At 36.4% G+C, this 17,843-nt stretch overlaps 1 protein-coding gene across 3 annotated transcripts; it reads left to right on the top strand.

Annotated features, from left to right (window-relative positions):
- The first annotated feature begins 6,637 nt into the window (after positions 1–6,637).
- LOC140968662 (uncharacterized) lies at positions 6,638–16,421 on the top strand. Of its 3 annotated transcripts, XM_073429689.1 has the most exons (15): positions 6,638–6,915; positions 7,477–7,611; positions 7,703–7,782; positions 7,918–8,001; positions 8,131–8,218; positions 8,354–8,508; positions 8,664–10,662; positions 11,807–12,117; positions 12,276–12,591; positions 12,679–12,834; positions 12,998–13,139; positions 13,880–13,956; positions 15,443–15,582; positions 15,870–15,978; positions 16,092–16,421. In XM_073429689.1, exons 1-15 carry the CDS (start codon positions 6,721–6,723, stop codon positions 16,284–16,286), a joined length of 4,182 nt encoding a protein of 1,393 aa, XP_073285790.1. In that variant the 5' UTR covers positions 6,638–6,720; the 3' UTR covers positions 16,287–16,421. The 3 variants fall into 3 exon arrangements, 2 of the variants coding, with proteins under 2 accessions (XP_073285790.1, XP_073285803.1); XR_012173817.1 differs by lacking the exons at positions 15,870–15,978; positions 16,092–16,421 and having other exon boundaries at positions 13,856–13,956; positions 15,443–15,567; XM_073429702.1 differs by lacking the exons at positions 6,638–6,915; positions 7,477–7,611; positions 7,703–7,782 and having other exon boundaries at positions 7,983–8,001; positions 8,105–8,218.
- Positions 16,422–17,843: the final 1,422 nt, after the last annotated feature.

The following is a 17,843-nucleotide window of genomic DNA, read 5'->3' as shown; positions in this document are numbered from 1 at the left end:
AATGCGGCAATATTATATTGCTACCTTGATCGCATCAAGTGAAAAGTTTTACGCAATACTCTAAGAGGAGCTTCCCAACAATGGTTTGATAAGCTTGAGCTCGAGACAATCACCTCGTTCGTAAAACTCAATAGCAGTTTCCTCCATCACTTTAATAACAATAAGAGGAATAAGAAAACCAACTTCGATTTGTTTGATGTCAAGCAGGCCACGGATGAACCCCTAAGGGAATACATTCGAATATTTAACATCATGGAAGTCGTGGTACTTAGGTGTCCCGTCGAGGTCCGAATGACAACCTTTTACTCAGGGATTCCGAGGTGGAGACCTCTTCTGATTCCTAGGAAAGAAGCCGCTACTGGACTTTGATGATCTGTTGACCCGGGCGGAAAATTATAACAATTTGGATGAGGCGTAAAAACAAAAATGGGAAGACAAACGATATAAAGGAAAGCTCGAGGATAATCCACCTCTATGGAAAGAGAAGAGGTCAGGAGAGAAGGGGGATTATTGAGGCGTTTTTCTCATTACACATCCATGAAAGTCTCAAAAGGAAAATTTGTGCAATTTTGTGAAGAAAAACAAGCTTTCCAAAGGCGACCTGTGTTAGAGTAGGTGTCCAGAAAGCCAACTTGTGGCTCGGGATTTATTGACTATAATGTAAAACAATCTTTATTTTAATAATATTTTACGATTTTATTTGTTTATGGCATTATACTTTATCTGTATACCCATGCAAGCTGCATAGATAAAGTCCTTGAATATACAATAGGTACCATGAGGTCTGCGTCGCAACGTAAGATCATAAAACTCAGTAGAAAGTGTACCGTATATTCTAAACAGGTTCCTAGTCGAATCACCAGCCTAAAACAAGGATAAAGGTCGCTCGAGCTCAAGACTAGCATCTGTGATGTAAACGCCATGTTCCATTGGCAAGGACATGGAGATGTCCATTCACACAGATGAGTGATCATATGATGACGCACTGAACAACCTTCCCTCGGACTATCCAAGTGGTTCCAACTTATCGAGTGGAATAGTCCGCAGTTATGGTTGTACATCATTAGTCCTTTGACCCGGGACAATGTAGAGACTATACGTACTAGCATGCAATTTGATCCGTTTACTGACTCCATTGAGGGTCATCAGGTGGCGAGGTCGGGTGTAGTTTCGAAATACGTATGAGCAAATGCATTGTGGTCGGAGATTCACCGTTCGCCTACGGGTGAAGATATTCTATGTGATCTGATGAGTTAATAGTGCAAGGAGTATCTGGCCAGAGCAAGAAATGTACTTTAGGGAAATGTGTTTTCCTAGTTGCACATACCATGCCACTATTGGTATTCAAAAATAAACCGCATCGTTATCGAATTCATATGTAACTCTCGATATACCAATGGTTGTAGATTTGATCGGGATATATGTGTTGAAGAGACCGTACTATACGCTAACCATTACTAAAGGTTCTTGCAGGCACTATCTGTGATACCTAGGGGATCATGGAGCGATGCTACTAGACGCTCTTACCATGATCCGATGGGTGCAATCAGAAATGAGTTCTGACATTCTTGATCAAGGAGTTGATGAAAAGAATGGGGTTAACTAGGGTAAACTCGAATAAGAATAAATGTTATTCTGAATCACATGGAGATGTGAACCCACGTCTAGTTGTATCCCTGAACCATTGAGGGTCACACAAGTATCGGATTCTGTGTTTCCGTTGAGATAGTCAAATTTCAAGGAGTAGGAATTTGGCGACTATAGTTTGATAGAGATCAAACAGGAAGCTTATAAAGGAGTTTATGAGCTGGTTCCATAGGATGGAAGAAATGGAAGTTAACATGATTGCTAAATAAGGAAGGAGAGTGGAACTGCCTATTTTGTGAAGGAGTTCACTAAAATGGCAGCTGCCCAATATGGTAAGTGAAAATTTTGATCTTCGAAATTTTCGATTTTCATTATATGAACAAGATTTGTATCCTTGGTACATCGACGCTTTCGGATCGTCGATCGGGGTTATAATGAGTTCGGAATCATTTTTTTTGGTAAATTTAGAATTTACTAATTAAATTATTGTGCTAGTAGTGGTGACTACTAACATACATAAATTCTCATAAATATTTTAGAGGAGTCTAGAATTAAATTAACTAAACAGTTAGTTTATAAATTAAATAATGGTTATTTAATTTAATACACATATACATGTATATATTTTATATGGTGATATAAAATATGTGTATATGATATTATTATATCATGTATTATTAAAATTTAATAAATACATTATATATTAATTATATATATGAGAGTTTTAATATAATGAAATTATTAGAGTCCTTGTGGGAGAGGGACTCCTAATTGGATTAGGAGTCTCACTCGATATATACACCAATAGGACTCATAATTTACACCCTAATTTTTGCACACAAAGCAAACAAAAAATATTCCCTTCCTTGATGAAAAAACCCACGGTCATGTGTAGGAAGAAAATCATGTCATGGAACTTATTTTGGATTAATGACATAATTAGCTTCTATAATAATTGATTAAGAATCAATTAATTCCCACCCTTGAATTGATACTCTCGGCCAATTTCAAAAGATTTGGGAAAATTTTGGCCAAGTGATTTCCTTCCACCACCGCGGCGTCGACGCTACACCGTCATCGGATTTATGAAATTCGGATACTGCAATCTCAACGCATAAATCGTTTGGATTTTCTAGTGCAAACCAAACGAGGAAAACAGTATCTGATCGTGGACCTAATTAGGAGATCAAAGTTGAAGAGCCGTTCGTAGGGATTTACAAGAAGGACTATCTCCGTAAAAAAATCGGAATAGTTTGGAGTCCAAGCGTTGAGAACGCAAATGTATAATTCTAAACACCCTATGAATGTTTTTAAACACACGACGCCCAAGAACAAAATTTTTAAACTTCCGCTTCGTCTTGGGTGTGAGAAAATGATGTTTCAACAACCTTGACTGAAGGACACTTTGAAAAAAACTTCTGGAAAGTATGTTCATTCCATTAGCTATACGATCACGACACAAGTGAGTTCTAGAAATTGGATAAAGATTTAGAGAAAGTAATCAATAACAATACCCAAGTGAAGTCCTTGTTGACTGAGTACGAAGGTACCAACGACAGAAACCTAAGGAAGCGAGTGCGGGGAGAGAAGAAAGGAGGGAGGAGAGGAGAACAGAATGAAAGAGAAGGTTGAGACAAACCCATCCCAGGTGTCATCAATATGATCTCGGGAGGGTCGACTGGTTTTGACTCTAATCGGGCAAGAAAGGCGTGGAGCAGAAAGGGAGTTTGGAGGAAGTAAACGTGGTTCAATAAGACGGGCCTGTGATCAGTTTTGGGCCAAAAGACACGGAGGGAGTACGAGCACCTCACAATGATGCTTTAGTCATTTGGGAAACGGTAGCCAATTATGAAGTGGATGCGTGTTGGTGGATTCAGGAATCCCCACTACGTCATTTTACGAAAGGCATTCGACCAAATGGAATCGGAAGAATACAAACTACAGCATGTGCACACTGCTCTATTTGGATTTGCAGGCCACAGCGTTTTCCCAAATGGAGAGATCACACTACCCCTCTTGATGGGATCAGATGGCTTGCGAAAGACGAGGTTTACACTTTTCATGGTTGTGGAGGCCTCTCTTTCGTATAATATCATCCTCATAATGCCGACCATGATTGCCTTCATGGCCATCACCTTGTCATGCCATCAGAAGATCAAGTTTTTGGTGGGTAGCAAGGTCGGCAAAGTTCGAGGAAAATAAATCCCCCTCAAGGAAGTGTTATACTTATATTTTTAGTTTTCTCTGTTTCATATGCTAGTAGTTATTTGAGCGTCGGAGTGGTAACGCCGCAAAATTCTTCTGACGTCCCATTCACAATTTCTTTGTTTGAGTTTGTGTGACAGAGCTCCACTGTTGGAGCTCGGTCAATACCTGTAGATCTCAGGCATTATTTCTGGAGAGAAGGCTTCTAGCTCGGGAATCAGACACCAACTCTACCTTATTTTTTTCGAGCTGCATCAACTATTGTTATGATGTGGCTGAAAATCGATATGTTTTTACACATAGTAGTATATGAACGATCAAATTAGGGGTATCATAAGTTTTTTTTCCAACAACGCCACTCGTACTCAGACTCAAATTAGGAAATGTATATGAGAGAAAAATATGCATACTCCCGTGTATGAAAAGGTTAATGAGGACTCAAATTTATGTATTTGATATATTAAGACACCGAGAAAATTCTTGATTTTTCTTTATCTACAAGGATTTATTATATTTTGTTGAATTTTTATTATATTAATTATATTATATTATATCAAATAAAAGACCAAGGGAAAATAGGGAAATTTAGGGAAAAGGGACTGGATCGTACCTTATTTAAAAAAAAAGGATCCACAAGTTAATTTACATAAATGTCTTTTTGTTTAAGTGTAAATATACTATTAACTTAAATTCTTAACATTGAATCCATCTATCTCATTCAGTCGACTTCAAACTATGTTTTTCTTCCGTCGATCTCCTTTCATTTCCTTTCCGACGACGATTCTCAGTGCAAATCGTCTTTTTCTTCCCATCAATTCTCGATACAGATCCTTCCAATCTAAGCAAACTCAATCGAACAAATGACTGACAAAAATATGATAATATTAACGTTTATTTCGATTTATTGCTTCTGTTTCTTCGACTCGCTTGAAGAAGAAATAGTCGAACTACAAGCCGTAGACCAAAATTTTGATCTACCCAACATTTTATTTGAGTCGACCAAGATTTGTTCTTGTTCGACCAAAATATTGGGTCGACCAAGTTTTGAGCTTGGTCGACCAAGAGCTTGGGTTGAAGCTTGGTCGACCAAGAGCCGACCAAGCTCGCCGATCAAGAGCTCGGTCGACTCTTGGTCGACCAAGATCTTGATCGACCAAACCAAACATTTTTGGTCGACCAAGCTTATGGGTAGACCAAGCTTGGTCTACCCATGGGTAGACCATCGGCTCTTGGTCGACCAAAGAGCAAATGTTTGGTCGACCAAGCTTATGGTCTACCCAAGCTTGGTCGACCAACAAGCTCTTTGGTCGACCAAGAGCCGACCCATGGGTAGACCAAGCTTATGGTCTACCCATAAGCTTGGTAGACCAAAAATGTTTGGTTTGGTCGACCAAGCGCAGACTAAGCTCGCCGAGCAAGAGCTTGGTCGACTCTTGGTCGACCAACGGTTTTGCTTGGGTAGACCTAAAATTTGGTCTATCCAACATCGACCCAGTGCTTGTTGATTAGTTTTTGGGTCGATCATGGTGATTTCTGGGTCGGCCAGGTTACTTCTGGGTCGACCATGTTAATCTCTCGGTCGACCCATGTTGATTTTGGGTCGATCAAGGTTGCTTTTGGGTCGACCATTTTTCTAACATATGAATTCATATATTTGACAAATATGACCGATAATTACTTAATTTTGACGGATAATTAAACAATTTTGACCAATGTTGCATGTTTTTAACATATGAATCACATAATTTCATAATTATGTTCTATAATGTTACATGATTATGTTACATGTTATGACATATGAGTCACAATTTCACAACTATGTTACATGTGTTTTGACATATGAGCCACAATTTCACAATTATGTTATATGTTTTAATATATGAATCACAATTTCACAATTATATTATATGTTTTAACATACGAATCACAATTTCACAACTATGCTACATGTTTTAACATATGAATCACAATTTCACAACCAACTATGTTACATGTTGTTTTAATATATGAAACACAATTTCACAACTATGCTACATGTTTTAACATATGAATCACAATTTCACAACCAACTATGTTACATGTTGTTTTAACATATGAATCACAATTTCATAAGTATGTTATATAATATTACATGTTTTAACATATGAATCACATATTTAGCTGGGTCGACACAAAGTAGACCTTGTTGTTTTTGGGTCGACCTTGTTTCTTTGCTTTTGGGTCGACCCAAAGGTATATCCTACAAAATTCAACAAAAATTAAGAGAATAAGATAATTAGAATAGACAAAAATTAATAATAATAATAATAATAATAAAAAACAAACCTGACATAATTGTGGATTTTCTTAGTCAAACAAAATTAGTTGACCAAAAAAATTTTCTTGGTTTGGTCGACCAAGATGAAATAATAATAAAAAATAAACATGTCATAATTATGGATTCTTATTGGTCAACCAAAATTAGTTGGCCAAGAAGAATTTCTTCTTGGTTTGGTCGACCAAGATGAATTGTTACTTGGTCGACCAACTTAATTTTGGTCGACCAATTCTTCTGGGTGGACTCTTATTTTTTCTCAAAGTAGATTTTTGGTCGACTAAATTGATTTTGTGTCGACAGATCTTGATTTGGGGAAAAAAAGGTAGATAACTCATAAATTTTAATTGGGGAAAGATGTGTGACAATCAAGAAAAAAAAAAAATGAAAATTAATTAAGTTAAAGAGTTTAATTACAGTTAATATAATAATCAAAAGTCAACTCCTTGTTTCTTAAAAAAAAATCAGAGTCCTTATTTTTTAAATACTTTCTGTCTCACTCCTATTTTTTTTAATTGGCCCAAGAAAATGTCGACCGACCGCAAATAGGGTAAAGGGGACTCGCAGAAGCAATAATTTGATTCCCTGAATTTCCATTTGTCCCGAACCTTCTGATGGCGGTATCGGAACATGAATCTTCTTCATCAACATCAGCAAGGCAAAACACTAACTGTAACTCGCGATCAGCCTCCAACAGCAACGCCGGGGCTTGTTATTTGGCGAAGACGGTCCTCAGAGGCAGCGTCGTTCTTCAAGCTGTCCGCGGTCACTTCCGCTCCCCCTCTTCCTACGACGTCGTCTTCGGCAAGGTTTTTGTTTGTGTTTATATGTGAATTTTATTTGCTCGCAGTGTTTTTTGATTGCCTATCAGAAATTCGAGGTAAGCATTTAAGCCGTTGAGCTACGTTTTGGTGTTTGTGTTCGTGTGCGTGATTTGATTTTACTAGGTTCAATCATTTTGTTTTATAATTTGTTATTGATTTTCATGGAAAGATCGTCGGTTTTGTCACTGGCGATTGATTGAGTCCAAGGACCCTATCGGTTTGGTTCGAAACAGTAACAATGATCATGAACTGATCGAATTAACTGCTTTTTCTGAACAAATTGAGTGATTTTTGTTCCATTTTTCTTGGACACTTAATGTATGTTGTGTATTTTATCAGTGGCTAGATTCTATTTCTCTGTGACCATGACCAAAAAATGTGCATGTCAGCATCTACCATATTCAGCATGTCATGACAGAATCACAAAATTGCTTTACAGGACTTCAAGTTGTTGATGAACCTTAATCAATAACTTCTATTGAGCTGGAATAAATTTTTCAGAGATGCAGCCATAAAATTCTTACTTTGTGGCGAACCTTGTTTCAGGAGACATCAATAGAGCTGGCTATAATAGATGAAGACGGCGTTGTGCAATCTATCACCGAACAACCTGTGTTTGGTACAATAAAAGATATTGCAGTACTTCCTTGGAATGAGAGTTTTCAAGCACAGGGTTCAAAGGTTTTTATGCTAATTCATTCTTTTTTCGTTTACCAATTTTTTTCTTGTAAATTGTTAATTGTTAAGGATTAATTGATTGATTGTTTGGTAGTTACTAGGGAAGGATATATTGCTTGTCATTTCTGATTCAGGGAAGCTGTCGTTTCTTTCCTTTTGCAATGAAATGCACAGGTTCTATTCGGTGATATTTTATTGCCATCTTTGTCTTGAAATCATTTTTTCTAGTTTGAAGCTTCAAGCTTATTTCACAAAGTAGTCTTCTGACAGTGGCTGCTTATTTATTAATTAATTAATTAAATCTTGCAGGTTTTTCCCATTGACTCATTTTCAACTTTCTGCTCCTGGAAACTCAAGACATGAAGGTGGAAGGATGTTGACTGTTGATTCCAGGTGATTTAGTCCCTGGCTATTGTTGTTTATATTTAGAGTTTTGCCAACGATAAATAGCTACATCAGTTTCCACTCAGAGCTGTTAGAAATGCTATTCATGTAGGTTGTTTAATGCTTTGCCATATACAGTGGTTGCTTTGTTGCTGCCAGTGCGTATGAGGACCAGTTGATTATTTTCTCGCTTTCATTTTCCTCCAATGGTGAAATCATTGATAAGGTTGGGATTTAGCGTATACTCTACCACCATTGATTTTGTATTAGTGCTGTCCTCTTTATTCGTTGTGAAAATTATATTCAATTAAATGCTGAAAAAATGTTCTAACGTTTTTTTTTTCTGTTTTTCTAATTTTAGAAAATCTCTTGTCCTCCTGAAAAAGATGGACTTTTGCAAACTGATAGAGGTTCTACTAATATCTCTGGAACTATATGGAGCATGTGCTTCATCTCAAAAGAAAACCCTCAGACCGGGAAGGAGTATAAGCCAGTTTTGGCCATTCTTTTAAATAGGTATATTATATGTCTTAGCTTTGAGATTGAGAACTACTTTCCTATCACTTAATTTTATCTCTGCACCAAATTATTTCTTTTTTTGTGCTTTGGTTGTATTCAAGAAATAAGACATATTCATGTACCATTCTTAGAAGGTTTCTTCTTGTCTACAGGAGGGGATCTTTTTATCGGAATGAACTTCTTTTGTTGGAATGGAACATCGAGGAACAAACAATCCACGTATTATATAAGTTTGCTGAAGCTGGACCCTTGGCACATCATATTGTTGAAGTCCCTCATGTTCGAGGATATGCCTTCCTGTTTAGGGCTGGTGATGTTGTCCTGATGGATTTTAGAAACGCTCATAACCCTTCTTGTGTTTATAGAACAAGTTTAAATTTTACTCCTTTTGAGGAAAAAAAATATGAACATGTTGTTAGAATACCAGATATTATGGATGAAGAAGGTATGTATAGTGTTGCTGCATCTGCGTTGTTGGAGCTTAGTGACATAAATAAAAACGATGACCCGATGAACATTGATGATTACAGCAGCGTGAAACCTGGTTGCAATTATGTCTGCTCGTGGAGCTGGGAACCTGGTGACTCATATAATCCTAGGATAATTTTTAGTGCAGATTCTGGAGATATATATGCGATGGAAGTTCTTTTTGAGTCTGATGGCATCAGAGTAAATCTATCTGCTTGTCTTTACAAAGGTCTACCATCTAAGGCTCTTTTATGGCTTGATGGTGGATTTGTGGCAACTTTTGTTGACATGACTGATGGAATGGTATTAAAATTTGAAGAGGGATTATTGTGCCACAGAAGTCCGATTCAGAATATTGCGCCGATCTTGGATATGGCATTTGTTGATAATCCTGAAGAGAAGTCTGATCAAATGTTTGCTTGCTCTGGGATGGCACCTGAAGGATCTTTGCGAATCATTCGAAGTGGTATCAGTGTGGAAAAATTGTTAAAAACTGCTCCTATTTATCAGGGTATTACTGGTACTTGGACATTAAAAATGGAAGCGTCTGATCCCTGTCATTCTTTTCTTGTATTGTCATTCGTTGAAGAAACCAGGGTGCTCTCTGTTGGCATTAGTTTTTCTGATGTGACTGATTCTGTTGGTTTTCAGCCCGGTGTCTGTACTTTGGCTTGTGGTCTTGTTGCGGATGGGGTGATGGTCCAGATCCACCAATATGGAGTCAGACTCTGTTTGCCTAGTGGATCTGTGCATCCAAAAGGTGTTCCTCTAGCATCTCCTATTTGCACTTCATGGTTCCCCGATAATATGTCCATAAGTCTTGGAGCTGTTGGAGATGGTATAATCATTGTAGCAACCTCCAGTCCCTGCTTCTTATTTATCCTTGGTGTTAGATCTTCATTGACACATCATTACGAAGTATATCAGATGCAGTGTGTGAAATTGCAGAATGAAGTGTCTTGTTTTTCCACGCCTCAAAAACACCTTGAAGAGAATAAATCATTAGTAAATTATGGAGATAACCACCATATGACACCTCTTATAAATGGAAATAATGGCTACATGTTTGTTATCGGTACTCATAAGCCTTCAGTGGAAGTTGTATCCTTTACATGTGACAAGGGGCTGCAAATTTTTGCTGCAGGTGTTATTTCATTAACGAACACCACGGGAGCTACTATTAGTGGTTGTGTTCCTCAAGATGTAAGGCTTGTCTTTGTTGATCGTCTGTATGTTCTTTCGGGATTAAGGAATGGAATGCTTCTTAGGTTTGAGTGGCCTGTTACTTCTACACTGTCATCAGCTAGGTCTCCTTGTCAGCAGTCTGCTGTTGGTTCAGGTATGGTGAATACTCAGGCCACGTTGAAGTCTACATCTCCAAATCATAAAGTACTAATATCCATGTCCAATACATCTGGAAAGGCTAAAGGAGAGTTTCCAGTGAATCTTCAGCTGATAGCGGTGCGCCGTATTGGTATCACACCTGTTTTCTTGGTTTCTTTGAGTGATTCCCTTGATGCTGATGTGATTGCTCTCAGTGATAGGCCTTGGTTAGTGCATACTGCAAGACATAGCCTCTCGTATACCTCCATCTCCTTTCAACCTTCCACTCATGTCACTCCTGTGTGTTCAGTGGAATGCACTAGAGGAATTTTATTTGTTGCTGAGAACAGTCTTCATCTGGTAAAAAAGTCTATACTTGATGTTGATTGATTCTGCCTCTGCTTCAACTTTTTCCCTCTTTGGAATACTTTTTCCTTTCACTTTTATTTTCCAAAATTGGTGTGAAAGCCGAAAGGCCTCTTTGTGGGCATATCTTTCTCTGTGTTGAGGGCATACACGCATAATTATATGAAGCAATTGAGATGGACATGAAATTGATTTTGAGAAATATCACTTTTGCCACATTTAACCAGCCACCGGTAGAATGACCCATTCTCTGTACAGCACCTCATGAGTCAGAAATTACTTGATGGATATTTGAATTGGGATTTCTTTGGTTTTTGTGAAAATTGCAATTGAAGCCCAGAACTACCATATATATCCTCCATCTTCAAGGGAATGGTGGTGGGGTAGTTGTTGAATTGAGTCCCATGATTTGGCACTAACTTTTTCACTGTTCTACTCTCTGTTTTGCTGTTTATCCTATATATTTAGCTCTATGTTGGATCCAGTACAAGCAGTTAATTTAATACGTGAGAATAATATCAAACATGAAAACGTAATGAACTAAATTGTGGTTCAGTAGTACTTTGTGCCATAAAAAAGGTTCTACACGAATTCTGGATATAGCACTGAACTACAACCATCTTGTGTAATTGGTCATCATAAATCTGTACAGTTTTGAGAACATTTTATAAAGCTCAAATCTTTTGTAGAACGCTGCCTGGTGGCAAAATAGTCATATTCCTATGCAGATGGCTTGTTAACATGCTTGCATGAAATGTCTGAGGCACAATTTTTTAGATAAAGCCTTCCATTGACCTACTTCCTGGTGATTTACTAAAAATTACATAAAGAAAATCGTTGTGATAGATTAGTTGGTTACTTTGGTATTTTTAGCTACGCCTTCCTCCTTACCAGCTGAGCCTTCCTCATTACGTCCCTTAACCTTTGAAATAAACATCGAAGTTATTCACCCTTGAAAAGTTTCTATAGAATACACATATTTAATGTTTACCGAAACAATATGTACATTGTTAGAGAGAAATGAAGGGTATTATATTAGCCTTTGCACCTTTTTGCTCATAATGACTTAAATCTTGTGGTGCCGAGAAATTTATTCTAATTGCTTTTGACATTAGGATACTGTCTAATTGTGTCATAGGTGGAAATGGTGCCAAGTAAAAGGCTCAATGTGCAGAAATTTCATCTTGGGGGCACACCTAGAAAAGTGTTATATCACAATGAGAGCAGATTATTACTTGTCATGAGGACAGATTTGGATAATGATTCATGTTCATCTGACATCTGTTGTGTGGATCCAGTAACGGGCTGCTTCTTGTCATCTTTCAAATTTGATTCTGGGGAGACAGGGAAATGCATGAATCTTGTGAAAGTTGGAAATGAGCATGTGCTGGTGGTTGGGACGAGCCTATCTGCTGGTCCGGCCATAATGCCTAGTGGTGAAGCTGAAAGGTTATATATTTACCTTTTGGAGGGCTTTTATGGTTTTTCCAGGAAGTTTTCGTATTATTGTTACTTAGGGTGTATAGCTTTCAATTAGTTAGTAGATTTTACTGGAGTTCTTGTAATTTATGTACATGCTGAATGTAACTGTGGGGTGTTTTTTACAGTACAAAAGGTCGTTTGGTGGTTCTTTGCCTTGAACGTATGCAGTATTCTGACAGTGGTTCTGCAACACTATGTTCCAAGATTGGTTCATTGTCCCAGCAAAATTTATCTTTCTCCGACATTGGTGGTTTTGCTGCAGAACATCTTTCAAGCAGTAGTCTCTGCAGCAGCCTGGAAGATAATAGCTGTGATGGAATTAAACTTAAAGAAACTGAAGCATGGAACTTGCGATTCGCTTGTTCAACCACTTGGCCAGGGATGGTCCTTGCTGTGTGCCCTTACCTTGATCGGTATTTCTTGGCTTCTGCCGGTAGTTCTGTAAGTCAGTAAATTCTTTATTCTGCTACGGGAAACCTTCGTGGAGATTGTTGGGGATCTTCTAAAGAGTGCTATTTTTGTTTTCAGTTTTATGTTTGCAGTTTTCCAAACGATAACTCTCAGAGGGTCAGGAGATTGGCTGTTGGAAGAACGCGTTTTACAATCATGACTTTAACTGCACATTTTACCAGAATTGCTGTCGGGGATTGTCGTGATGGTATTCTTTTCTATTTGTACCATGAGGTCAGCAGCTGTACTGTTTGTTTTCTGTGTAATAACTTTTTCATTTTGCCTGTTTCAAGATGGAAAGGAGAAAATTTTAAATACTTGAGATGGCAGTATCAAAATATATTATTAAGTATTGTTTTTGAATTACAATAAACTACAATTTACTGTTTGAGTCCAGGATTCCAGAAAACTTGAGCAAGTATACTGTGATCCTGTCCAACGGCTAGTTGGTGACTGCATGCTTATGGATGTAGATACTGCTGTTGTTTCAGATCGTAAGGGAAGTATTGCTGTCATGTCATGCGCAAATCATTTAGAAGGTAAATTGAAGAGTTCTTAAACTCTGTTGTGTGTGTGTGTGTGTGTGTGTGTGTCTTGAATTAGAATTCAAACAGCACTACTTTATACAGGTGAAGATATCTCCCCCTCCTAAATATGAATTACAATAAAAAAATCATGCCAAAGATACGTCTTACTTTTAATATTGTTATATCCAATGCCAGAATATATTCTTAAATTTCGAACAATTTTTTATGTTTCGAGTACTTCATTTTGTTAGCAAACTGGAAATCTTTGCTATCCTGTCCAAGACCTTTTGGACTTGTTTTCAATTAGGAGCATCTTAAGCTGCTTCTCTAAAGTGCTTTACCTTTTACTTGATTATCCAACTAGAGGACTTAAGAAGTCTTAAAAAATGCAGTGTTAAATAAGTTCTTCCTTGAGTTTGAAATTTACTGACTTTTATGATAGAGTAATCAATTACTTGAGATACTTTTGAATTGCTAGTTATCATGGTGAACCTATACATATTATAAATTGAAATGACTGGCCTATTGTTGATCAGTTAGTATTTACAGATATAGTAAGTAAATTTTTTCTGGCTAGTCATATATATATATATGTCTTTGGGTGGATTTTCAGTGCTCACACAATCATACAGCTGTGTGCGTGTACGAGTGTTCAAGATATTATGACTTCCATATCTAACTATTGTGTACCTCGTACCGAAACAAAAAATATATATTTTGATCAACAGAATTTGATTAACTTCCTGTAACAGATGATGCAAGTCCAGAGCGGAACTTGACAGTTAGTTGTTCTTACTATATGGGGGAGATTTCCTTGAGTATAAGGAAGGTAATTTTTATTAAGAGCCAATAGTTTCTGATAGCTTGGACGCAAACATGCTTATTAATTAACAGGGACTAGAGAATTCATGCCTCCTTTTCTTGTATTTTATGAAATGACATGAGTACCAGAATATGGTAGAAAGTAAGTAAAATGTGTTCATCATGTAAGTAAATTAAGGGTTGTACGGAAGTAAGGTTCTTGCTTTTTCTTTTTTTCTTGCTGAATTTGAATAAGTAATTGTACTGAAGGGAGCCATAGGTATGTTTGTTGAATGCTAGAAAATCCAATGACATAATGTTCTTGAATATTTTGATATCCTGAAATTTTTGTAATTTTTTACTCAGTATAACTTTTTATGAGCTGATTCATATGACAAAAGTTTGTGCATTAAATTGATGCAATTTGTTCGGATTAGCTTTGTTTTACCAACCGTGTGAGTTAACCATGCCTTGTAATTCTTAATCGACTTAATGATTGTTTTAAATTATCAGTGACTGTAAGGGCAACAGCCAAAATCCGGAAACCAAGTTTGATCTTGTAAAACCGACACCGGTGAAGCCTGACTTAAAACCTGTCTGTGTTTCCCATATATATTTGAAAATTTTTATAGTGGCAAAATATATGCTGGGTTATATTTTTAAATAATTCAAAAATTTTAAAATACTAACTTATTTTAATTTTGTATATGTATATTTATACCAAAAATAAATTTGGGTTACCAGGCTGGGTATTTTTAATCCTTTGGAGGCGTGTACGCTCCTTGTACATGCTCCAGCTATCCATCAGATGGCTCTTTGCACCTGTCAAACCATACTTCAAACTGAATCTTAGCTTACCAAGTTCGGGCCTAACAAGTGTACGCGAGTTCCAGATTATAGAACTTTATTGAAAGCATGAATTCAGGACTCGGAGCTAGTGATTTTTCTACATATCACTTTTTTGTATTTAAAGTTTCGTTAGAAGTTGATATCAGCACACACAACTCTGTATCAGCCAAATAAACTTTCGGTTACCGCCTTCCCGGTCACTGGAAACTAAGAAAAGTCGATTGGAAAATTCAGGAGCTTTTACAAATATGGAAGTGCAGATGTCACGCGTCTTTATAGAAATTCAAGATTTGGATTTCTTGCCAAATCTTGTTCTTAGGCCGAATCTCTGGTCTGTCTGATGAAATTTTTTCTCAGGTCCTTCGAGGAAGCCTTTGGTGCAACAAGTTTTTTCATGGCCCTTGGGTCTCCTCTAACTAGTTTTTGTGATAGGACCTTGATGGCATCTATGTTATACTGGATGACTTATCCTCTTTAGTTCAGTTGTAACAATGTAAAGGTTGGGGTCGTGCCTAATACACACACCCCACCAAAGCTCTGATTACGGTCTTTTTGTTTTAGTAAGAACAATTTTGTTCTCTAGGCATCATTAGGATATACAACATATTGTTCTTTATAAATCATTATTTCTCATATGTGATTTTTCATTTTTATATCCTCTGCAGGGATCATTTTCATACAAACTCCCGGCAGATGACCCACTGAAGGACTGTGATGCTGCTAGTAATGTTGTTAACCTGTCACATAATTGTATCATGGCATCGACTCTGTTGGGCAGCATAATAATCTTTATTCCCTTGACAAGGTATGTTATCTATCTGTTCATCTCTTTTTTTCTCGTTTTTCTTTTCATGGTTCAAGCATCTCTTCATTACTTCCCTTTTTTCCATGTTATTTTCTTGACTGTAAATAAGCAGCTCTGAAAATGGCCTCTTTATTAGCCATGGGCGTGTGCATCACTTTTAGATTTTAAAGAGTACTATATTTCCGTGTAAAATATGGCTCTATGCTGTAATATTTCGAGGCTATCATATTTATTATTTGGAATATTCGTAGGTTTTTGGCCTGTTCACATGAATATGTTCATTGCAGGGAGGAATATGAGTTGCTGGAAGAAGTTCAATCTAGGCTGGTGATTCACCCGCTTACTGCTCCTATTTTAGGAAATGACCACAATGAGTATCGAAGCCGTGAAAATCTGGTGAGCCTCTTTTGAATTTAGTTCGTCTTGTGCTATCTCCGTGCTCGTAAGCACAAGTTCGTGTGTGTGAGGAACTGAAACCGACTTTTTTTTTTGGGGGGGTTGGTGGATAGGGTGGGACAACTAAGATCCTAGATGGTGACATTCTGAGTCAGTTCCTGGAGCTAACAAGCATGCAACAAGAAGTAGTGCTGGCATTGCCGCTTGCCTCACCGAATACTGTAATGTTAAGTTTGAGAACATCCATGCCAGTTATGGTCAATCAGGTTGTCAGATTGCTTGAACGAGTACATTATGCCTTGAACTAAATGTATTTTACCTATTTTTTGTGTCCAAATTTGTTTAGAAACATTAGCTGTATTTTAGTGTTAGGGACAATGTCTGTGTGTGGATCGCGCACATGAACACCACCATACTCGACTTAATAAAGACATTTTTATTTTGATATGAACGAAAAAGAATATTTTATGGTTTGGGGTTTACGGGGTTGCTGGTGTGCTGCAGAAATAGATGTAATGTAACACACGGCTGACCATTCGGTTCCAACTGGATGAAGTTCTATAATAGAAGTAACTGGATCCGATTTGAACCCGTTCGAACTTAATCATCGAAGCCTCAAAATATTGGTTTATTATAAATATTACGAAACCTAGTAAATTCAGATTTCGTTTTGAAATTACATCTGAACTCGAGGAGTCTCAACTCAAATTCAAGAATTTAAATTCAATAGTTTTAAGTGAAATAAATTACTCTTGAACAGTTGAAACGAGTATTCATTTGCACGCTATATCTTGAAAATATAATGCTTCTTGTTTTTGAATTTTCATAGGACCAAATGCCATTTGCCCAAAAATATTCTAATGTATTTGCTTAAGATGACGCGTTGTCGTATGATTGTCGATTAGTTAAAAAAAAAATATGAGAATAGTATATTCGGAAAACGAAAAAATATTTGATTGAAAATTTTAAAGGATAAGTTTTGAATTGAAATTTTCAAATTGTGTGTAAAATTTGCGAACTCAAACAGGCCCGACCATCCAAACGATTAACCCTTTGTGAGTAGACGTAAGGCCCCCTCAAACCTTCTATAAACTAGGTTCAAGATTTTTCTCCACTCCAATTGAGATTTCAATTGATTCATTATATATGTATGTGTGCGCGCGCGCACGCTTTAAAAGCTTTGTTTTCCAAATGTGAAAAGATAAAAATAATCTCCTTGTCAATAAATCAAATCCAAAAACTCAATAAGGATATATATATGTAAAATTCTAATTACTACACGCACAAAAATGAGATACCAAAATTTTATATTTATTCTACTTAATATATAATTAATGGTTAGTGAATTATCACCACAATACACATTGATTGTAGTAATTTATACACTTCAAAAATAAAATGCAACTCCTTTATTAGTTTTATCAAATAATCCATATTTATACCATATTTAAATATTTTATCCTTTTAATTTTTTCTCCACGTGTTTTTTTTATAATTTTAGTGTAATTTTGTAATTATTTTTTTAATGCAATTTCTAATTAAGTAGTAAATTATAGTATCACAAGAAGATATATGAAAAAAAAATTAATTATATATGCAAATATGCAATAGAATAATAACATGATAAATATAGAATAATATGATTAGATGAAGTGTAATACTAACATAAATATGATTTTTAACTAAGAATGGAAAGTAAATAGTTTAATAAATTATTTAGGAGAATTAATATCAATAATTATGAATGTTAATATATTAATAATCTCATAAAATATAAATCTTGTAGTTTAGCTATGATAAAGAATTTAAAGATTTTAACATCATTTTAAAAAAAATTATATATCAGACAAATTTATAAATTTAAT

The sequence above is a fragment of the Primulina huaijiensis genome, chromosome 2 (genome assembly GCF_012295235.1).
Source record: "Primulina huaijiensis isolate GDHJ02 chromosome 2, ASM1229523v2, whole genome shotgun sequence".
NCBI lineage: Eukaryota > Viridiplantae > Streptophyta > Magnoliopsida > Lamiales > Gesneriaceae > Primulina > Primulina huaijiensis.
Note: the sequence above shows the minus strand (reverse complement) of the source record. Positions and strands in the feature narration are given on the sequence as shown.